The sequence below is a fragment of the Somniosus microcephalus genome, unplaced genomic scaffold (genome assembly GCF_052327205.1).
Source record: "Somniosus microcephalus isolate GS21.2 unplaced genomic scaffold, FLI_Smic_1.0 unresolved_chr7, whole genome shotgun sequence".
Taxonomy (NCBI): domain Eukaryota; kingdom Metazoa; phylum Chordata; class Chondrichthyes; order Squaliformes; family Somniosidae; genus Somniosus; species Somniosus microcephalus.
The window spans coordinates 980,275-1,003,833 of NW_028225185.1; the positions used below are offsets into that span (position 1 = coordinate 980,275).

The window sequence follows — 23,559 nt, forward strand, 5'->3', positions numbered from 1 at the left end:
GAGTCAGCCGAGGCATGTCCAGGCACGTACACAATGGAATACAAACAGTGGTTTACCACAGGGCTCGAGCCCAATCGATTCAGTTTATTCTCTCGGCGATGTATAGGTCACTTTTGCTGATGCACTCTTTTATTAACCAAACCCACTGCCTGAAGGGTCAGGGCTGGGATCGAGCCCAGCACCGCAATGCGAATTACCTGCCCTGTGTTTGCCGCTTAAGATTTTTCACAGGCTGGGAAGGGAGAGAACTGCAAACAGAAACTAGCTTCTCTGAACCATTGTGAGCTTTCCTCACATTCCACGTTTAATGTTTATTTGACAAGAGTAGTGGTTTATTACTAGACTCTAATTGAGAGAGTCGTCCAACTACTGTCCTGTACCCACTGAGCAGCACAGCGGGGATTACAGAAATCAAGATTTGAGCTTTGCTTTCACTCGGGGAGGGAGTTGGCTGAATTTGGACGCAAGAGTGATTTATAAAAAGTTACAACTCACCTGCTGAGTTTAGGAGAGAAAAATACTGTTGGGAATGGGTACCAGCAGTGGGCAGGCTGACCCCTTCCTGGCAAAATTTGAGACGAAGTTTGAACAGAATCCACTTGACACTGTAACTCACATTGCACAAGTTCTTTGTGGCAAGGAATACAGATGGAAAGGGCCTGTGGAGCATAAATTACAGAGGGAAATTGTAAAGGTTACAATTGAGATTTTGCCTCCAGTCTGCACTGCAACAACAATTTGCATTTATAGACCGCCTTTAACTTAGTAAATCATCCCAAGGTGCTTCACCGGAGCATTATCAAACAAAATTTGACACCGAGATATTTGGACAGGAGACCAAAAGCTTGGTTTTAAGGAGTGTCTTAAAGGAGGGGAGAGGTTTAGTGAGGGAATTCCAGAGCTTAGGTTCTAGGCAGCGGAAGGCACGACTGCCAGTGGTGGAGCGATTAAAATCAGGGATGCGCAAGAGGCCAGAATTGGAGGAGCGCAGAGTGTTGTAGGACTGGAGGAGGATACAGAGATAGGATGGGGCGAAGCCACAGAGAGAATTTGAAAACAAGAATGAGAAATTTAAATGAAAGGTATTGCCGTACTGGGAGCCAATACTGGTGATGGATGAAAGGGCATTGATGCGAGTTAGGATACGGCCAGCAGAGCTTTGGATGAGCTGAAGTTACGGAGGGTGAAAGGTCAGCCAGGAGAGCAGGGGCCAGAATAGGATGTCTGGTTCCTGATCCCCAGGGGCAGTGCCTGGATAAGTACCCATGTGTTTTTCTCCTAAATAGGTAGGGATCATTATGGGCAGGTGCTGTACAACAGGAGGAAGGAATAAACAGGGGGAGCTACATAGCGATCAAGGGAGAAATCATTTGAACAGAGCTCTCCCTCAGAGCGGATATTAGCAGCACATGGAGTCCACCCTCAGCTTAGTGACATAGCTGTAGTTCTTATGCCAATAGGCCCAATGCTCACACAATATAATCTATGTCCATATGCACCCAGTCTAGAAAACATTTCACTTGCCACACTTCTGTGTCAACTTTTCTCCTGTTATAAATTCTATGTCTACATTTATGATGGAATTTGCCTATGTAAACTTGTCACACTGTAATTATATACTCCTACAAGTGGTGGTGCTGTAGCACTGAAGAAACTCATATTCCAACCAACAAATGAAGCTCAGGATGTGAGGCCTTAAAGGGGCAGGCCATATTAAACATAGTTGCCTGGTAACAGAATAATTTGTTCTACCTAAGACGATATATCCAATTCCCATGCCCAACATGACAACAGATCTTCCCATTAACAACCCACACACTGGCTGTGGTCACGGTCAAGGTGCTGTAGCTAGTGATGAGCCTGCTCGCCAACTTCCTCTCCAGTGTGGGAGAGAGAGAAGGGCTGAAGAGTCTGGAACGGCACTGTGCACATGTATTCCATCACCACCATCCTTGCACCAATCATGAAAATTAAAGGATTTTTTGGACACATTTTGCTCTTGAACATTCAATTTATTCATTGGTCAAAGCTGCTGTTACATTTTCTACAGTTCAAAATAGAACTTCATGTCCCTGAAAAACATGCGCCTGAGAAGCGTATTCGCTCTCTCTTAGGCAGTCCCTCGGAACCGAGGATGACTTGCTTCCACATTAAAAATGAGTTCTTAGGTGACTGATGAGTCCAATGCAGGACCTACAGTCTCTTGTCACAGGTGGTTGAAGGGGCGGGTGGGTGGGGTGCTTGGGTGGACGTGCGCTCCTTGCACTTGGCTTCCGCTTGCTCCCAGCAAAGAGACTCGAGGTGTTCGGCACCTTCCCGGATGCTTCTCTACTTTGTGCGGTCTTGAGCCAGGGATTCCCAGGTGTCGGTGGGGATGTTGCACTTTTTCAAGGAGGCTTTGAGGGTGTCCTTGAAGCGTTTCCTCCGCCCACCTGGGGCTCTCTTGCCGTGTCAGAGCTTTGAGTAGAGTGCTTGTTTTGGGAGTCTTGTATCGGGTATGCGAACGATGTGACCCGTCCATCGGAGCTGATCGAGCGTGGTCAAAGCTTCGATGCTGGGGATGTTGGCCTGAGCGAGAACACTGACGTTGGTGCGCCTATCCTGCCAATGGATTTGCAGGATCTTGCGGAGGTGGTACCTCTCCAGTGCATTGAGGTGCCTGCTGTACATGGTCCATGTCTCTGAGGCATACAGCAGGGCGGGTATTACTGCTGCCCTGTAGACCATGAGCTTAGTGCTGGGTTTAAGGTCCTGGTCTTCAAACTCTCCTTCTCAGGCTGCACTGGCACACTGAAGGCGGTGTTGGACTTTATCATCGACGTCTGCCCTTGTTGACAGTAGGCTCCCGAGGTATGGAAAGTTGTCCAAGGCCTCATCGTGGATTTTGATAATCAGGGGGCCAGTACTGTGTGGCGGGGGCAGGTTGGTTAAATTATAATCATCCTTAAATACTAGAGAACTGGCACCTAGCCTGTCAGTAAATGAAAGAATATTTTTATATCAGACACTAGTGAGGTCCTAAATCTCACAGGAACATGACTCCCAACTCAGCCAAACACCAGTTAGAGTCACCAAAAGTATTATTATTTTGGGTTACTGAGTGAGTCTCGCGAGCAGGGACATCCTCCAGTGACATCGTACAGTGATTCCTGCTAGAAAGTACCAGTGAGGAAAGGATTGTGCTTAGTTGTAAAACTACTAGGCTGTGTCATCGTCATCGCCCGCACACATCTCGTACCGCCCTGGTCAATCACCCGCACACATCTCGTACCGTCCCCCGCCCTGGTCAATCACCCGCACACATCTCGTACCGTCCCCCGCCCTGGTCAATCACCCGCACACATCTCGTACCGCCCCCCGCCCTGGTCAATCACCCGCACACATCTCGTACCGTCCCCCGCCCTGGTCAATCACCCGCACACATCTCGTACCGTCCCCCGCCCTGGTCAATCACCCGCACACATCTCGTACCGTCCCCCGCCCAATCACCCGCACACATCTCGTACCGTCCCTCGCCCTGGTCAATCACCCGCACACATCTCGTACCGTCCCTCGCCCTGGTCAATCACCCGCACGCATCTCGTACCGTCCCTCGCCCTGGTCAATCACCCGCACGCATCTCGTACCGCCCCCCCGCCCTGGTCAATCACCCGCACGCATCTCGTACCGTCCCCCGCCCTGGTCAATCACCCGCACGCATCTCGTACCGTCCCCCGCCCTGGTCAATCACCCGCACCGTCCCCTGCCCTGGTCAATCACCCGCACGCATCTCGTACCGTCCCTCGCCCTGGTCAATCACCCGCACGCATCTCGTACCGTCCCCCGCCCTGGTCAATCACCCGCACGCATCTCGTACCGTCCCCTGCCCTGGTCAATCACCCGCACACATCTCGTACCGTCCCCCGCCCTGGTCAATCACCCGCACCGTCCCCTGCCCTGGTCAATCACCCGCACGCATCTCGTACCGTCCCTCGCCCTGGTCAATCACCCGCACGCATCTCGTACCGTCCCTCGCCCTGGTCAATCACCCGCACGCATCTCGTACCGTCCCTCGCCCTGGTCAATCACCCGCACACAGCTCGTACCGTCCCCCGCCCTGGTCAATCACCCGCACACATCTCGTACCGTCCCCCGCCCTGGTCAATCACCCGCACCGTCCCCTGCCCTGGTCAATCACCCGCACACATCTCGTACCGTCCCTCGCCCTGGTCAATCACCCGCACGCATCTCGTACCGTCCCTCGCCCTGGTCAATCACCCGCACGCATCTCGTACCGTCCCTCGCCCTGGTCAATCACCCGCACACAGCTCGTACCGTCCCCCGCCCTGGTCAATCACCCGCACACATCTCGTACCGTCCCCCGCCCTGGTCAATCACCCGCACCGTCCCCTGCCCTGGTCAATCACCCGCACACATCTCGTACCGTCCCTGGTCACTCACCCGCATCTCGTACCGCCCCCTGCCCTGGGCAATCACCCGCACACATCTCGTACCGTCCCCCGCCCTGGTCAATCACCCGCACACATCTCGTACCGCCCCCTGCCCTGGGCAATCACCCGCACACATCTCGTACCGTCTACCGCCCTGGTCAATCACCCGCACGCATCTCGTACCGTCCCCTGCCCTGGGCAATCACCCGCACACAGCTCGTACCGTCCCCCGCCCTGGTCAATCACCCGCACACATCTCGTACCGTCCCCTGCCCTGGGCAATCGCTCACACACAGCTCGTACCGCCCCCCGCCCTGGTCATCGCCCGCACACATCTCGTACTGTCCCCTGCCCTGGTCAATCACCCGCACACATCTCGTACCGCCCCCCGCCCTGCTCAATCACCCGCACACAGCTCGTACTATTCCCCTGCCACGGTCAATCACCCGCACACATCTCGTACCGCCCCCCGCCCTGCTCAATCACCCGCACACAGCTCGTACTATTCCCCTGCCACGGTCAATCACCCGCACACAGCTCGTTCTATTCCCCCGCCACGGTCAATCACCCGCACACAGCTCGTTCTATTACCCTGCCACGGTCAATCACCCACACACAGCTCGCCACGGTCAATCACCCACACACAGCTTGTTCTATTCCCCCGCCACGGTCAATCACACACACACACAGCTCGTTCTATTCCCCCGCCACGGTCAATCACCCGCACACAGCTCGTACCGTCCCCTGCACCCACAAGAGTAAGGAAGTCTTGGTCCAATTGTACATCGCTGCAGGAGATCCTCAGGGCAGTGTCCTAGGCCCAGCCATCTTCAGCTGCTTCAATGTAAGGTGAGTAATGGGGATGTTCGCCGATGACTGCACAGTGTTCAATGCCATTCGTAACTCCAAGATAATGAAGCAGTCCATGTCCCCATGCAACAAGACCTGGACAACGTTCAGGCTTGGTCTGATAAGTGGCAGGCAATCACCATCTCCAACAAGTGAGAATCTAACCACCGCCCCTTGACATTCAACAGCATTACCATCGCCGAATTACCCCACCATCAATATCCTTGGGGGTCACCGTTAACCAGAAATTTAACTGGACCAGCCACATAAATAATGTGGCAACAAGAGCAGGTCAGAGGCTGGGTATTCTGCGGTGAGTGTCTCACCTCCTGATTCCCCAAAGCCTTTCCACCATCTACAGGGCACAAGTCAGGAGTGTGATGGAATACTCTCCACTTGCCTGGATTAATGCAGCTCCAACAACACTCAAGAAGCTCGACACCATCCAGGACAAAGCAGCCCGCTTGATTGGCACCCCATCCACCACCTTAAACATTCACTCCCTCCACCACCGGCGCACCGTGGCTGCAGTGTGTACCATCTACAAGATGCACTGCAGCAACTCGCCAAGGCTTCTTCGGCAGCACCTCCCAAACTTGTGACCTCTTCCACCTAGAAGAACAAGGCGCATGGGAACACCACCGCCTCCAAGTACCCCTCCAAATCACACACCATCCTGACTTGGAAGCATATCGCTGTTCCTTCATCGTCGCTGGGTCAGAATTCTGGAACTCCCTAAGCACTGTGGGAGTACCCTCACCACACGGACTGCAGCAGCTCACCACTACCTTCTCAAAGGCAATTAGGGATGGGCAATAAATGCTGGCCTTGCCAGCACTGCCCACATCCCATGAACCAATAAAAAGAATTGTACAGGGCTTTGGTGAGATCACACTTTTGGTCTCCTTATCTGAGAAAGGGCATGCATGCTTTGGAGGCAGTGCACAAAGGTTCACTACACTGATCCCTGGGGTGGGAGGGTTGACCTATGAGGGGAAATTGAGTCGATTGGGCCTATACTCTGGAGTTTAGAAGAAGAGGAGTTGATCTCATTGAAACATATCAGATTCTGAGGGGTTGTTTTGTTTTCCCCTGGCTGGAGAGTCTAGAACCAGGGGTCACAGTCTCCGGATAAGGGCTCAGCCATTTAAGACCGAGATGAGGAGGAATTTCTTCACTCAGAGGGTGGTGAATCTTTGGAATTCTCTACCTCAAAAGGGTTGTGAACGCTGAGTTGTTGAGCATATTCAAGACTGTGCTGTTTTGATTTTTGGACTCTCGGGGAATCAAGCGATATGGGGATCAGGTGGGAAAGTGGAGTCGAGGTTGAAGATCAGCCATGATCTTATTGAATGGCTGAACAGGCTCAAAATGCTGTATGGCCTACTCCTCCTATTTCTTCTGTTCACACAGCTCGCACTATTCCCCCGCCATGATCAATCACACACACACAGCCCGTTCTATTCCCCCGCCACGGTCAATCACCCGCACACAGCTCGTTCTATTCCCCCACACACAGCTCGTACTATTCCCCCGCCACGGTCAATCACCCGCACACAGCTCGTACTATTCCCCCGCCACGGTCAATCACCCACACACAGCTCGTACTATTCCCCCGCCAGGGTCAATCACACACACACAGCTCGTACTATTCCCCCACCACGGTCAATCACACACACACAGCTTGTACTATTCCCCCACCACGGTCAATCACACACACACAGCTCGTACTATTCCCCCGCCACCGTCAATCACCCACACACAGCTCGTACTATTCCCCCGCCACGGTCAATCACCCACACACAGCTCGTACTATTCCCCCGCCACGGTCAATCACCCGCACACAGCTCGTTCTATTCCCCCGCCAGGGTCAATCACACACACACAGCTCGTACTATTCCCCCGCCACGGTCAATCACACACACACAGCTCGTACTATTCCCCCGCCACGGTCAATCACCCACACACAGCTCGTACTATTCCCCCGCCAGGGTCAATCACCCGCACACAGCTCGTACTATTCCCCCGCCACGGTCAATCACACACACAGCTCGTACTATTCCCCCGCCAGGGTCAATCACACACACACAGCTCATACTATTCCCCCGCCAGGGTCAATCACACACACACAGCTCGTACTATTCTCCCGCCACGGTCAATCACCCACACATAGCTCGTACTATTCCCCCGCCACAGTCAATCACTCACACACAGCTCGTACTATTCCCACGCCAGGGTCAATCACACACACACAGCTCGTACTATTCCCCCACCACGGTCAATCACCCGCACACAGCTCGTACTATTCCCCCACCACGGTCAATCACCTGCACACAGCTCGTACTATTCCCCCGCCACGGTCAATCACCCACACACAGCTCGTACTATTCCCCCGCCAGGGTCAATCACCCGCACACAGCTCCTACTATTCCCCCGCCACGGTCAATCACACACACACAGCTCCTACTATTCCCCCGCCACGGTCAATCACCCACACACAGCTCGTACTATTCCCCCGCCACGGTCAATCACCCACACACAGCTCCTACTATTCCCCCGCCACGGTCAATCACACACACACAGCTCCTACTCCTCCCTGTTCACGTATCATCCCCTGGAAAAATCGAGCAGATGCAGAAGCTGAATACCTGATACAAACTGGTTTATTTGAGAAACTTCAACACGTTCTTGGTAGAAACCGGTCAAGATGCAAAGAAACACATTTCAGAAAGTGAGAACCTGTTTCCTGAACAGCACATTCACAGACCAGGACCAACAGATCATCTTACTTCATCTCAATGGACATGGGAACATGCAGATTGGGACAAGACAGTAGAATGGAGAATATTCAGGGCCCATAACTCGTGGCAGCAGCGAATGGGAGAGCAGTTGCAGCCCAAACTAAAGCTTTTGAGTTAATGAGCATCAGATGGAGATATTTCATTTTTAAGAATTTGTACATTTATTCCCATGTGGTAGCTCGAGCTCGCAAACCTCACCATAACTTAGCCCAGTTCCAAAACAGAATCAAACCGTGCGTTTATTGTGCGTTACACAGACGACAGCCAATTAGAAATCCCGTAAGGCTACAGTATCCCATTCCAGTCAGTAAACCTCACAATCAGCAAATGACTTTTACTTTATGATGTCTGGACATGAATTGTCAAAACAGCGAGGTAGTGCCCGTCAGCTAAGTATTACAGTGCAGCCGCACCCAGTGTCCCCCCCACTGGCCACAGTGCACTCAGTGTCCCCCCCACTGGCCACAGTGCACCCAGTGTCTCCCCCCACTGGCCACAGTGCACCCAGTGTCCCCCCCCACTGGCCACAGTGCACCCAGTGTCCCCCCCCACTGGCCACAGTGCACCCAGTGTCCCCCCCCACTGGCCACAGTGCACCCAGTGTCCCCCCCCCACTGGCCACAGTGCACCCAGTGTCCCCCCCCACTGGCCACAGTGCACCCAGTGTCCCCCCCCCACTGGCCACAGTGCACCCAGTGTCCCCCCCCCACTGGCCACAGTGCACCCAGTGTCCCCCCCCACTGGCCACAGTGCACCCAGTGTCCCCCCCCCCACTGGCCACAGTGCACCCAGTGTCCCCCCCCCCCACTGGCCACAGTGCACCCAGTGTCCCCCTCAGTGGCCACAGTGCACCCAGTGTCCCCCCACTGGCCACAGTGCACCCAGTGTCCCCCCCCCACTGGCCACAGTGCACCCAGTGTCCCCCCCACTGGCCACAATGCACCCAGTGTCCCCCCCACTGGCCACAGCGCACCCAGTGTCCCCCCCACTGGCCACAATGCACCCAGTGTCCCCCCACTGGCCACAGTGCACTCAGTGTCTCCTGCAGTGCACCCAATGGCCACAGTAATCTACGTGCTAATAAACTGCTGCTGTAACATTTCAATATTCTTTTTGAGTTGAGGAATTTTGAACTATTATTTCTCTTGGCCGTGATCTGTGCTGCAGGGTTTAAGACCCTGAGCTTATCTAGACTTGCAGAAAACAAACGCTAACATTGCGATCCAGAATCTACTCATAATTCATCTTCAGGCCGGACAATTTGCACTTGCCCAGGCTTGGGGGCAATGTGCTAGCAGAAATGGTCCCTTCTACTCGCAGCTACCCCACCCCGCCCGCGACCCGCTCACTCACTGCTCCCCTCCTCACTCACCGCCCCCCGTGGCCCCCCTCACTTACTGCCCCCCTCACTCACCGCCCCCACTGCCCCCCCACTCGCTGCCCACCCCCCCTCACTCACCGGCCCCCTCACTCTCTGCCCCCCGTGGCCCCCCTCACTCACTGCCCCCCTCACTCACCGCCCCCACTCTCACCGCCCCCACCCCACTCGCTGCCCCCACCCCACTCGCTGCCCACCCCCCCCCTCACTCACCGGCCCCCCTCACTCACGGCTCCCAGTGGCCCCCTCACTCACTGCCCCCCTCACTCACCGCCCCCAGTGGCCCCCTCACTCACCGCCCCCCAGTGGCCCCCTCACTCACTGCCCCCCTCACTCACCACCCCCACTGCCCCCCTCACTCACCGCCCCCCTCACTCACTGCCCCCCCCCCACTCACTCACCGCCCCCAGTGGCCCCCTCACTCACCGCCCCCAGTGGCCCCCTCACTCACCGCCCCCACTCGCTGCCCTGCCCCCCTCACTCACCGCCCCCACTCGCTGCCCACCCCCACTCATTCACCGCCCCCCTCACTCACCGCCCCCAGTGGCCCCCTCCCACTCACTCACCGCCCCCACTCACTGCCCACCTCGACTCACTGCCCCCCTCACTCACCGCCCCCAGTGGCCCCCTCACTCACTGCCCCCCGTGGCCCCCTCACTCACCACCCCCTCAACATCATCATCTTCCAGCGGGGAGGGCTGCCTCAGTGCGTTGTGTGTCGATACCCGCTGGATGGAGAGGATGCCACTAAGGAAGGCGTAACCGATCATGGCTGAGAACCCCACCATCACCGATAGGATCTGGTTGCGTCTCTTGTGAGGATCTTCATCGGAATCTGATGAGTTATTCCGGGGAATTTTCTTTGAGCTGCATTCAGAGTCTGAAACAAAACAAGAATGTGAGGAACAAAGAAAGGCAGGGAAGTATGTACATTAGTGTAGCGCCTTTGTGTCCTCACAACAACTCACGGCGCTTTACAAGAAGTGGCAGTTATTGCCATTACATAGGCAAGCGTGGCAGCAAATGTATGTACAGCAAGATCCCACAAACAACAAATGAGGCAGTGCGGTAGGCCTCAACAAAGTTGGCCCTGGGTGTGGATCCTGGATTACCTGAGTCATCGTTTGGGAAGTAGAGACCAAGGATGGATGTGCAGTGTGTGCACAGGTTGTCGAGCGAGCGCAGGTGTTGCTGCAGTTTGTTGTTGGGCAGTTTTGCCTTCAGAAGTGGCGCCAAGTGTCCAAACACGATGGCATCTAAGGAGCTGGGCCTAATACATAATGGAAGACATGTCATTCAGCACTGATACATGGACGAAAGACTGCGGGGAAACGGCACACATTGCAGACAACACGGATTTTGTCCCAGAGAATAATGCAACCCTATCAACTTAGCGTTCTGCCGGAAATGCCAGAATGTCGAGCTACCGAGACCAGGAGGCTTCCACATTCTATCCGTCTGTGCTAAGTTACTGATCCTGCTGGGCCGCGGGCCTTTTCATCATTTAATTTTTAATTCACAGCATGTGGGTGTCGCTGGCAAGGCCAGCATTTATTGCCCAGCCCCAATTGTCCTTGAAAAGGTGATAGTGAGCTGCCATTCTGAACCTTTGCAGTCCGTGTGGTGAAGGTGCTCCCACAGTGCTGTTAGGGAGGGAGTCCCAGAAATTTGACCCAGCGACGATGAAGGAACAACCGATATATGTCCAAGTCAAACTAAATCCCAGTCAGTAAGCACCTTCAGGAAAGGAGTGGACCTGTACCCCAGTGAGAGTCAGCACCTTCAGGAGAGGAGGGGGACCCATACCCCAGTGAGAGTCAGCACCTTCAGGAGAGGAGGGGACCCGTACCCCAGTGAGAGTCAGCACCCTCAGGAGAGGAGGGGACCCGTACCCCAGTGAGAGTCAGCACCTTCAGGAGAGGAGGGGACCCGTACCCCAGTGAGAGTCAACACCTTCAGGAGAGGAGGGGACCCGTACCCCAGTGAGAGTCAGCACCTTCAGGAGAGGAGGGGACCCGTACCCCAGTGAGAGTCAGCACCTTCAGGAGAGGAGGGGACCCGTACCCCAGTGAGAGTCAGCACCTTCAGGAGAGGAGGGGACCCGTACCCCAGTGAGAGTCAGCACCTTCAGGAGAGGAGTGGACCTGTACCCCAGTGAGAGTCAGCACCTTCAGGAGAGGAGGGGGCCCGTACCCCAGTGAGAGTCAGCACCTTCAGGAGAGGAGGGGACCCGTACCCCAGTGAGAGTCAGCACCTTCAGGAGAGGAGGGGACCCGTACCCCAGTGAGAGTCAGCACCTTCAGGAGAGGAGGGGACCCGTACCCCAGTGAGAGTCGGCACCTTCAGGAGAGGAGAGGGGACCCGTATCCCAGTGAGAGTCAGCACCTTCAGGAGAGGAGGGGACCCGTACCCCAGTGAGAGTCAGCACCTTCAGGAGAGGAGGGGACCCGTACCCCAGTGAGAGTCAGCACCTTCAGGAGAGGAGGGGACCCGTACCCCAGTGAGAGTCAACACCTTCAGGAGAGGAGGGGACCCGTACCCCAGTGAGAGTCAGCACCTTCAGGAGAGGAGGGGACCCGTACCCCAGTGAGAGTCAGCACCTTCAGGAGAGGAGGGGACCCGTACCCCAGTGAGAGTCAGCACCTTCAGGAGAGGAGGGGACCCGTACCCTAGTGAGAGTCAGCACCTTCAGGAGAGGAGGGGACCCGTACCCCAGTGAGAGTCAGCGCCTTCAGGAGAGGAGGGGACCCGTACCCCAGTGAGAGTCAGCACCATCAGGAGAGGAGGGGACCCGTACCCCAGTGAGAGTCAGCGCCTTCAGGAGAGGAGGGGACCTGTACCCCAGTGAGAGTCAGCACCTTCAGGAGAGGAGGGGACCCGTACCCCAGTGAGAGTCAGCGCCTTCAGGAGAGGAGGGGACCTGTACCCCAGTTAGAGTCTGCAGCTTCAGGAGAGGAGGGGACCTGTACCCCAGTGAGAGTCAGCACCTTCAGGAGGGGAGGGGACCCGTACCCCAGGGAGAGTCAGCACCTTCAGGAGGGGAAAAACGTAATTCTGTTGTGTTCGATACGTGTTTCTCCTCAGAGTCCTGAGTTGGGATGGGAAGTGGAATAGGGCCTGGATGGCAGTGGTTAGTGGGCTCTGGAGTCTGTATGAAGCTTTACAAAGTAGGTTAACTCTCCCAATACCAAAACCCAGGAGCGATATGGGAAGATGAGCCCAGCTCTGAATCCCCTTTTCTGAGGGTAGGCCAATCCTTTGAGATGTTGTTAGCTTGTTGTGTTGCAGACTAAGCGTTGGTAGCAATGAGCAGCCACGTAACAGCGGCTGTAAAATAATCAGCTGGACTTGTCCTTGGGTCCCAGAGACAGGAGCTCCTTGCTCAGTTACAGCACACCATCCTTTCACTTTCTGATCTTGTCTCAAAGATGAAAGGGCCGTGTTGTACCAGACTGCACGGGGTATCCCTGCAAATACCCACTGCAGGAGTACAACCAGCAACACATTAATCGGCCAATTCATCCAAATCCAATTGCAGCTTCATGTTGTGAATGTAGGGCCTGAATCAGTCATTCGTTACTTTCACCCATTCCCAGCTGGCCCCGGGAGCAGCTTCCGATCCAACTGCATGAGGTTTCCTGGGGGATGGGAGCAATCCCAACTACAGATAAGGCAAAAAAAACTGCATTATTGTAAAAGTTGCTGGTCAAAATTTCTTCTCAAAGCTTTTTCTGCCTTTATTAGATTTTGATGCAACCATAAATTACTTTGTGGTGAAGCCACCAGAACAGCAACGTTCCCTCCTGAACTCCGAGCCACGTAGGGTCCTGCTCCACAATCACAACATTCTTGGCAACTGAAAGGTGTGCGGGTCGAGCGGTGCCAGATCCCAGCTTCCCAGCCTGGGCACTGACAGCTCCTTTTATGTTTAAGGAACTCAGAGATTTAAATATTTGATTTGGCACAAGTCAGAGAGGAAAGAGTGCGTCTCGCTTTCATTTAAATTTCCATTTTCCTTCAAAGCTCCTCTTTCACCTTCTCCGCAATCAGACTCGTAAGGCTAGCTCGCGCTCGACAGGCCTAGAAACCCGTGACCGGGCCCACCCGCCTCCCGGGTCCCCACATGCCGTCGTCCCCACCCGTGGCCGGGCTCGCACTCTACCAGCATCAATAACAAGAAAAAACTGCCCCTTCACCATCTCCAAGGCAGAGAAAGATTAAACCACTTACGAGTCTCCGAAAAAGAATTTGTCTGACCCCAGCCTCTGAGACAGCAGCGTCAGGCATTCGCGCGCCTCTTTGTAGATCTGAAAACAAAGTCAATTTGTGAGAACTGCTACAGCATCTCCCCCCTGCCCCCTCTCCTCACCCCCTCCCCCATTTCCCCCATCCTCCTCTCCTCCCCCCTTTCCCCCTCCTCCCCCCTTTCCCCTCCTCCCCCCTTCCCCCTCTCCTCTCCCATTTCCCCCTCCCCCCCCTCCTCCCCCCTTTCCCCCTCCTCCCCCCTTTCCCCTCCTCCCCCCTTCCCCCTCTCCCATTTCCCCCATCCTCCTCTCCTCCCCCCCTTTCCCCCTCCTCCCCCCTTTCCCCCTCCTCCCCCCTTTCCCCCTCCTCCTCCCTTTCCCCTCCTCCTCTCCTCCCCCCTTTCCCCCTCCTCTCCTCCCTCCTTTCCCCCTCCTCCTCTCCTCCCCCCTTTCCCCCTCCTCTCCTCCCTCCTCCTCTCCTCCCTCTTTCCTCCTTTCCCCCCTCCTCCTCTCCTCTCCTTCCCCCTCCTCTCCTCACCCCCTCCCCGCCTCTCCTCACCCCCTGCCCTTCCCTCCTCACCCCCTCCCCTTCCCCTCACCCCCTCCCCTTTCCTCACCCCCTCCCCTTTCCCCCCTCCTCCTCACCCCTCCCCCATTTCCCCTCTCCTCACCCCCTCCCCTTTCCTCACCCACTCTCCTCTCCCCCTCACCCCCTCCCTCACCTCCTCCCCCCTTTCCTCCCTCACCTCCTCCCCCCTTTCCCCTTCTCTCATCCCCCACCTCCTCCCCACTTTCCCCCTTCTCTCCTCCCCCCTTTCCCTCCTCCCCTTCCCCTCCTCCCCCCTTTCCCCCCTCTCCTCCCCCCTTTCCCCCTCCTCCTCTCCTCCCCCCTTTCCCCCTACTCCTCTCCTCCCTCTTTCCCCCTCCTTTTCCCCCTCCTCCTCCCCCCTCCTTTTCCCCCCTCCTCCCCCCTTGTAATGAAATCTGTTTGTCTTGATCCTGTATTCATTTTGCACTCATGTATATTACCCTCCCCCACTGTGTATAGTTTCACTTCCTCTTTCCCGACTAACCTGGGAGGTTCCAGGTCTTGGCTCTTGGCTCCGCCCCTGACTTCTCTTACATAAAGAGCCCAGGATCTGTCTGACTCATTCCTGTGAACCAGTCGGCGTGTTGAGATGTTAGCTCTGATCTTAGTGATTAAAAGCCAACTTGTTTAAGTCTATAACTTCGAGTTTTGCGGTTATTGAAGGCCCACCACCCCTCCTCCACCCTTTCCCCCTCCTCCCCCCTTTCCCCCCTCCTCCCCCCTTTTCTCCCTCTCCTCCTTTTCCCCCCTCCTCCTCCTTCCCCCTCCTCTTTCCTCACCCCCTCCCCTTTCCACACCGCCTCCCCTTTACTCACCCCCTCTCCTCTCCCCCTCCTCCTCCCCTCACCTCACCTCCTCACCCCCCTCCTCCTCCCCTCACCCCCTTCCCCCCTCCTCCTCCTCCTCCCCCCCCTTCTCCTCCCCTTCCCCCCTCCTCCTCCTTCCCCCTCCTCCTCCCCTTCCCCCTCCTCCTCCTCCCCTCACCCCCTTCCCCCCTCCTCCCCTCACCCCCTTCCCCCTCCTCCCCTCACCCCCTTCCCCCTCCTCCCCTCACCCCCTTCCCCCCTCCTCCTCCTCCCCTTCCCCCCTCCTCCTCCTCCCCTCACCCCCTTCCCCCCTCCTCCCCTCGCCCCCTTCCCCCCTCCTCCCCTCTCCTCCTCCCCCCCTCACCCTTCCCCCCTCCTCCCCCCCTTCCCCCCTCCTCCTCCCCTCGCCCCCTTCCCCCCCTCCTCCTCCCCTCGCCCCCTTCCCCCCTCCTCCTCCCCTCGCCCCCTCCTCCTCCCCTTCCCCCCCTCCTCCTCCCCTCGCCCCCTTCCCCCCCCCTCCTCCTCCCCTCGCCCCCCCTCCTCCTCCCCTCGCCCCCCTCCTCCTCCCCTCGCCCCCCTCCCCCCCCTCCTCCTCCCCTTCCCCCCCTCCTCCTCCTCGCCCCCTTCCCCCTCCTCCTCCCCTCGCCCCTTCCCCCCTCCTCCTCCCCTTCCCCCCCTCCTCCTCCTCCTCCCCTCGCCCCCTTCCCCCCTCCTCCTCCCCTTCCCCCTCCCCTTCCCCCCTCCTCCTCCCCCTTCCCCCCCTCCTCCCCTCGCCCCCCCTTCCCCCCCTCCTCCTCCCCTCGCCCCCCCTTCCCCCCCTCCTCCTCCCCTCGCCCCCTTCCCCCCTCCTCCTCCCCTCGCCCCCCTCCCCCCTCCTCCTCCCCTCGCCCCCCTCCTCCTCCCCTCGCCCCCTTCCCCCCCTCCTCCTCCCCTCGCCCCCTCCTCCTCCCCTCGCCCCCTCCTCCTCCCCTCGCCCCCTCCCCCCCTCCTCCTCCCCTCGCCCCCTTCCCCCCTCCTCCTCCCTTCGCCCCCTCGCCCCCTTACCCCCCTCCTCCTCCCCTCGCCCCCTTACCCCCCTCCTCCTCCCCTCGCCCCCTTACCCCCCTCCTCCTCCCCTCGCCCCCTTCCCCCCTCCTCCTCCCCTCGCCCCCTTCCCCTCGCCCCCTTCCCCCTCCTCCTCCCCTCGCCCCCCTTCCCCCCTCCTCTCCTCGCCCCCTTACCCCCCTCCTCCTCCCCTCGCCCCCTTACCCCCCTCCTCCTCCCCTCGCCCCCCTTCCCCCCTCCTCCTCTCCTCGCCCCCTTCCCCCCTCCTCCTCTCCTCGCCCCCTTCCCCCCTCCTCCTCCTCTCCTCGCCCCCTTCCCCCTCCTCCTCGCCCCCTCACCCCCTTCCTTCCCCCCCTCCTCACCCCCTCCCTTCCCCCCCCTCCTCACTTTCCCCCCTCCTCCTCCTCTCCATTCCCTCCTTCCCATCTCTCTCCCTCCTGGCACTGAATCTCACTGGACAGCTGGTCTGAGTGGCGTTACCATCTCCAGCAAACCAGTCATTCTTCAGCAGTGACACTAAACGGTGAGTGGCAGCAAGTTATGTGACCAGAGCCAGGCCAATCCCAGCAAGGATCACTGGACAATGACCAGGAGCAGGAATTCTGGCTCATTTCTCTTCTCTCTAATCCGGGGATGCAGAGGCCAAATCTAGCCTGTGTTACTGAGATCAGCACAGGCTGGATACGGAATCGGGGGCTGTATGGCTCAGTATCACACGGTGATGCAGTTACATCAGCAACCTTGTGACAATGAAGGAGCAAATGTGTGACGGTCACAGGATGAGCTGCGGGGATCAAACATCCAGTGTAGTAACTAAAAACCTTAGTGCAGTCAAGAAAAAGTTTCTACTTGTACTTATAAAAGTTTTTACAAGTAAATTAGTGCCAGAGACAATCCTAAACGATTCTCCTGAATCTCACCAGCCACAGTTGCTGGAGCCGTTCCACTCACCTCAGTCTCTGCCTCCTCCTCATTGTCGTGCCATTGGCCGCCTCGGATTAGGCGAAGACGCTCCAGGGAGCGCATGTGCATGCGGTTTGGGAGGAAGAAGTTGAGCGGGAATGGGATGGCCTCTCCGTACCAGGGCCGTGTGAACGATACGTAATTCTTGGAGTCAACCCAAAACATGTAGATCTGACCAAAAAACACACGAAAATTAAGCTCAGCACAGAACATTCTAGACAGATACGAGCTCCCAATTAACAAATGAAGCAGAGGGCAACTGGTGATCAGAGACGGTGCAGCACTCACCAGCGCGGGGAGTAACTTCTCCTCAATCAGAGAGCTGAAGGCCAGTGTGTCAGCCCCCTGTGTTGCTGATAGCCCGTAGTCTGCATTGTACTTCTAGAAAGAGAAAGGGAGACAGCAAGATCAGTAAATAGGAGTTCAACAGGCTTATTGCAACACCCTTGGCATCCAAATAGTTTATGGTATAACGAAGAGAGAGTTACAGGCTGGAATCTAATCGAGGGGTTTATATATAGAATAACAGATACCCGGGAGTGAGTTGCAGGCTGGAATCTAATCGAGGGGTTCGGGGGGTTTATATATAGAATAACAGATACCCGGGAGTGAGTTACAGGCTGGAATCTAATCGAGGGGTTCGGGGGGTTTATATATAGAACAGATACCCGGGAGTGAGTTACAGGCTGCAATCTAATTGAGGGGTTTATATATAGAATAACAGATACCCGGGAGTGAGTTACAGGCTGCAATCTAATCGGGGGGTTCGTATATAGAATAACAGATACCCGGGAGTGAGTTACAGGCTGGAATCTAATCGAGGGGTTCGGGGGGTTTATATATAGAATAACAGATACCCGGGAGTGAGTTACAGGCTGGAATCTAATCGAGGGGTTCGGGGGGTTTATATATAGAATAACAGATACCCGGGAGTGAGTTACAGGCTGTATCTAATCGAGGGGTTCGGGGGGGGTTATATATAGAATAACAGATACCTGGGAGTGAGTTACAGGCTGGAATCTAATCGAGGGGTTCGGGGGGTTTATATATAGAATAACAGATACCCGGGAGTGAGTTACAGGCTGGAATCTAATCGAGGGCTTCGGGGGGTTTATATACAGAATAACAGATACCCGGGAGTGAGTTACAGGCTGGAATCTAATCGAGGGGTTCGGGGGGTTTATATATAGAACAGATACCCGGGAGTGAGTTACAGGCTGTATCTAATCGAGGGGTTCGGGGGGGGTTATATATAGAATAACAGATACCTGGGAGTGAGTTACAGGCTGGAATCTAATCGAGGGGTTCGGGGGGTTTATATATAGAATAACAGATACCCGGGAGTGAGTTACAGGCTGGAATCTAATCGAGGGCTTCGGGGGTTTATATATAGAATAGATACTCGGGAGTGAGTTACAGGCTGGAATCTAATCGAGGGCTTCGGGGGGGTTTATATATAGAATAACAGATACCCGGGAGTGAGTTACAGGCTGGAGTCTAATCGAGGGGTTCGGGGGTTTATATATAGAATAACAGATACCCGGGAGTGAGTTACAGGCTGGAATCTAATCGAGGGGTTCGGGGGGGGTTTATATATAGAATAACAGATACCCGGGAGTGAGTTACAGGCTGGAGTCTAATCGAGGGGTTCGGGGGGTTTATATATTGAATAACGGATACCCGGGAGTGAGTTACAGGCTGGAATCTAATCGAGGGGTTCGGGGGGGGTTTATATATTGAATAACGGATACCCGGGAGTGAGTTACAGGCTGGAGTCTAATCGAGGGGTTCGGGGGGGGTTTATATATTGAATAACAGATACCCGGGAGTGAGTTACAGGCTGGAGTCTAATCGAGGGGTTCGGGGGGGGTTTATATATTGAATAACGGATACCCGGGAGTGAGTTACAGGCTGGAGTCTAATCGAGGGGTTCGGGGGGGGTTTATATATTGAATAACAGATACCCGGGAGTGAGTTACAGGCTGGAATCTAATCGAGGGGTTCGGGGGGTTTATATATAGAATAACAGATACCCGGGAGTGAGTTACAGGCTGGAATCTAATCGAGGGGTTCGGGGGTTTATATATAGAATAACAGATACCCGGGAGTGAGTTACAGGCTGGAATCTAATCGAGGGCTTCGGGGGGTTTATACAACAGATACCCGGGAGTGAGTTACAGGCTGGAATCTAATCGAGGGGTTCGGGGGGTTTATATATAGAATAGATACCCGGGAGTGAGTTTATATACGACAGTTCAATAGATATTTTTATTTTGTCAACAGTTAAATAGTCACTTCAGAGTCTGTAAGCAGTTAAACGGTTATGCTTTCAGCCAAAAGCAGGACATATGAAAATGGCCCCTTCCCAACTGACATTGATTGATTCCCATCACCATCTGCAATTTGGAAGTATTTAAGTAATGAAGGAATTCCCTGTGGAAGGCCTCACATTCCTGCCCTGTTTGTGTAATGAGTAGGTTGCCATAGTTACTAGTGCTACACCAGATTTACCAGGCTTCTGGTGATGGGAGTGAGTTACAGGCAGCCTGGAGCTGAGTCACACAGGCCAGACCACACCGCCCTGTCTGTCCTGATCTCAGCTAGGATGGGCTGTAAGGTATGTCCACTGGCCCTTCCAGTGTCCCCTGGTGCAAGACTACGTCCACTGGCCCTTCCAGTGTCCCCTGGTGCAAGGGCACATCCACTGGCCCCGCCAGTGTCCCCTGGTGCTGGTACAAGGGCACATCCACTGGCCCTTCCAGTGTCCCCTGGTGCTGGTGCAAGTGTGGATTTTGGCCGTGTCAGGATCGGGCTTCATTGTGATGTCTCCCCTGGTTAAATATCTTGCTGATCCTCACTGTCTGGGCTCATACATTACAAGTGGCAATTTAGCCAAGATGCTGGAGAATGCTTTGTGCTTGGAACCATATCCCAGTGAGAAAAGAGGGGAAAGCATCATCTCTCATTAGTGAAGGAAGCAGTGACCGATCATCTTAGGCAGTCCCTCGGAACCGAGGATGACTTGCTTCCACATTAAAAATGAGTTCTCAGGTGACTGATGAGTCCAATGCGGGACCTACAGTCTCTGTCACAGGGGGGCAGATGGTGGTTGAAGGGGCGGGTGGGCGAGGTGCTTGAGTTAACATGCGCTCCTTCCGCTGTTTGCGCTTGGCTTCCGGCAAAGAGACTCTAGGTGCTCGGCGCCTTCCTCCACTTTGTGCGGTCTTGGGCCAGTGATTCCCAGGTGTCGGTGGGGATGTTGCACTTTTCCAAGGAGGCTTTGAGGGTGTCCTTGAAGCGTTTGCTCTGCCCACCTGGGGCTCTTGCTGTGCCGGAGCTCCGAGTAGAGTGCTTTTTTGAGGAGTCTCGTATCGGGCATGCAGACGATGTGACCTGTCCATCGGAGCTGATCGAGCGTGGTCAAGGCTTCAATGCTGGGGATGTTGGCCTGAGCAAGAACACTGACGTTGGTGCGCCTATCCTGCCAATGGATTTGCAGGATCTTGCGGAGGCAGCGTTGGTGGTACCTCTCCAGTGCATTGAGGTGCCTGCTGTACATGGTCCATGTCTCTGAGGCATACAGCAGGGTGGGTATCACTGCTGCCCTGCAGACCATGAGCTTAGTGCTGGGTTTGAGGTCCTGATCTTCAAACACTCTCTTCCTCAGGCAACTGAAGGCTGTACTGGCACACAGAGTTGGACTTCGTCATCGACATCTGCCCTTGTTGACAGTAGGCTCCCGAGGTATGGAAAGTGGCCCACGTTGTCCAAGGCCTTGTCGTCGATTTTGATAATCGGGGGGCAGTACTGTGCGGTGGGTGCAGGTTGGTAGAGGACGTTTTGTCTTACGGATGTTTAGTGTAAGGCCCATGCTTTCGTACGCTTCGGTGAAGGTGTTGACGATGGTTTGGAGTTCGACCTCTGAGTGAGCGCAGACGCAAGCGTCGTCTGCATACTGTAATTCGACAACAGAGGATGGGACGACCTTGGAACTGGGCTGAAGTGCGACAGTTTCCTGTTTGTTCTGTAAATTAGTTCCACTCCAGTGGGGAGCTTACTGCGGGTGAGATGGAGCATTGCAGCAAGGAAGATTGAGAAGAGCGTTGGTGCGATGACACAGCCTTGCTTGACCCCGGTTCATACGTGAATTGGGTCTGTGGTGGAACCGTTGGTCAGGATCACGGCTTGCATGTCGTCGTGAAGCAGGCGGAGGATGGTGACAAACTTTTGAGGGCAGCCGAATTTGAGGAGGACACTCCATAATCCCTCACGGTTGAGTGTCGAAGGCCTTTGTGAGGTCAAAGAAGGCCATGGTGGCTGAACTTGCCCATTCCCTTCAGTATTGCTAAATCGTTGTACAAGTTCCACTGTAGCTAAATTTACTATAACCCCACTTGATTACCCAGCAATTTCTGGGCGTTAGAAATTCGGGGCTGTTACCCTCTATACTGCAGCTCGACCGTACAGGGCACCGTGTTACCACACGCAGAGGTACTGTCAGATTCTCCACACCACCAAAACATGGCATAGGATGTGCCACAGCCAGAAGAACATCAATCTAGGCACCCACTGCCCTCTTCTGAAGGCCCTGACTCTTCATTCGAGAGTTAGAAGTCGTACAGTCAGCACTAGGCTATTCGTTTAGGTTCAGAGAGAGACAAATCGTTCTCTGGCCCGCCCCTCCCTCCTCGACTGTGTCCTGAGGATTGGCTCACTGAGCTGCTAATCAAAGTTAGCACCTTGAATGAAATCCCACCACTTAACGTGGGAGCCTGCAGCACCTGTACACGTGTTAAGCGAAGTCTCCCACTGGGCTCATGGAATGAAAGCCATTCTATCACAGTGAGAAATACCTAGGTCCAAACCTAATGAACCTTATTTTTTCAAAGCTAACGGAACATACAAAAGTAATACAGCATGTTGGCTGTTCTATCTGTGATTCCCAGCTAGGAACCGCACTAATTAAAGTTTTAAAAGGCTTTAAATATTAGGTGAAAAAATGTTCTGTTGGGAGTTAACACTTTGCAAGTCTAATCTGTCTAGCAACATCATAACACGAATTACCAAACTCCAGTGAGATGCAATTAGAAACAAAATTCGAGGTGCACCTGTTTCCTGAGGTACGCAAGGATCTGGAGAGGCTGCGACACAACATCTTTCTCAGTCTTCAGTGCTGGCAAAACCCCTGCCAATAAAACAGAAGAAACAGGTTCATTTTAGGCCCCAATTTCTCTCTCCCCTCGTGAAAGCTGAGGGCACAGACTGCATTGATGCTGGAGACCCCTCACCCAAAGGGCCATTCTTCATGCAAAAGCCTGGACAGTGAGAGGGTCAACAGAATTCAATCGCAAGGAATCAGAGTCCAGCCAAATCCGATCCTCACTCATTCTCCAGCCACCCTCACATTCCAGCAGCCTGATTTCCCCCTCACAAGCCTGGGACACTGAGGCCAATTATTAATGCCCCAGCTGAGATCAAGGATGGGCACTGGGCCCCTCCTTGTCTATGTGGCTTGTTACACCAGGCCTTTACCCAAGGAGCTATTGGGGCCAGATTGTTTCCTTTGTCATTCCCTTTCCTGACATCACCAAGCTCTTGTGTCCATTAACCAGGGAAAGTGGCTGTGCTGCTCTCCAGAAGCTGTGTCCAGCCTGCAGCAGTTGGCCCCACCAGGGAAACACAAGTTTAACAGCATCCAGTTGTTCTCAACTTCACTAAATTCAACACTAACGCTGAGCAAAACAGCAAATGTGGGACAACTGCTGCACATCTAGAGCAGCTCAAACTGTGGGGTAACTACTGGCTTGGAAACTCTGCACAATAGAGGAAGCAATGTCCGAGTGGGACAGACTGGGCACCTGGTGCAGACGTCTTGATGATGTCTGGGGCGAGATCACCTCTGACGAGAATCCACTACAAGTGGGTCACCATTTATACCAAGTGCAAATCCTGAACAAACTGGATCAAACAGAAATAAAACCCAGTAACTAGACACCAACCCTGGAGGCGAGATGCCCATGGTAATCTGCCTTGGATTCACTAATTCGCTGCCCCCTTCGACTCCTTTCAGCACTTCCAAACCTCTGTGATTGTACTGCTGCTAACCAATTGGTAGAAGCACTCCCAGCTAAAGCGGATATCACCACAGTGTGAACAGAGGGTTAAACTCGAGCTCACAGCTCATATCACTGAGCAGGGAGGCTTCCAACCACACAACAGCTTTTAAGCTGCTTCAATCTGAAGGGAAAAGTTAGTTCCCCAATTACTATTTCATCAGAACCTGACAGAACTGGAAACAGATTCTGGAGAGCAGCACAGACACTTTCCCCGGTTAACAAATCACAGAAAGTTAATATGCAGGTAAAGCAAGCAATTAGGAAGGCAAATGGTATGTTAGCCTTTATTACAAGGGGTTGGAGTATAAGAGTAACAAAGTCTCGCTGCAATTGTACAGG

The 23,559-nt window shown here is 54.8% G+C and overlaps 1 protein-coding gene across 4 annotated transcripts in view; it reads right to left on the reverse strand.

The window, feature by feature from the left end:
• Nucleotides 1-1,995: 1,995 nt before the first annotated feature.
• The window catches only part of LOC147086341 (metaxin-1-like), a 36,686-nt gene continuing 15,122 nt past the window's right edge, over nucleotides 1,996-23,559 (reverse strand). For 3 of the 4 annotated variants that reach the window (XM_085978401.1, XM_085978403.1, XM_085978404.1), the window contains 6 exons: nucleotides 22,213-22,289; nucleotides 17,393-17,485; nucleotides 17,093-17,275; nucleotides 13,689-13,765; nucleotides 10,571-10,728; nucleotides 10,067-10,338 (listed from right to left, as the gene is read on the reverse strand). In XM_085978401.1, the coding sequence (XP_085834527.1) occupies nucleotides 10,088-10,338; nucleotides 10,571-10,728; nucleotides 13,689-13,765; nucleotides 17,093-17,275; nucleotides 17,393-17,485; nucleotides 22,213-22,289 (839 nt within the window). In that variant the 3' untranslated portion in view covers nucleotides 10,067-10,087. Of the gene's footprint in view, nucleotides 2,972-10,066; nucleotides 10,339-10,570; nucleotides 10,729-13,688; nucleotides 13,766-17,092; nucleotides 17,276-17,392; nucleotides 17,486-22,212; nucleotides 22,290-23,559 lie in introns of those variants that run through there. The other variant, XM_085978402.1, reaches the window with a different exon arrangement.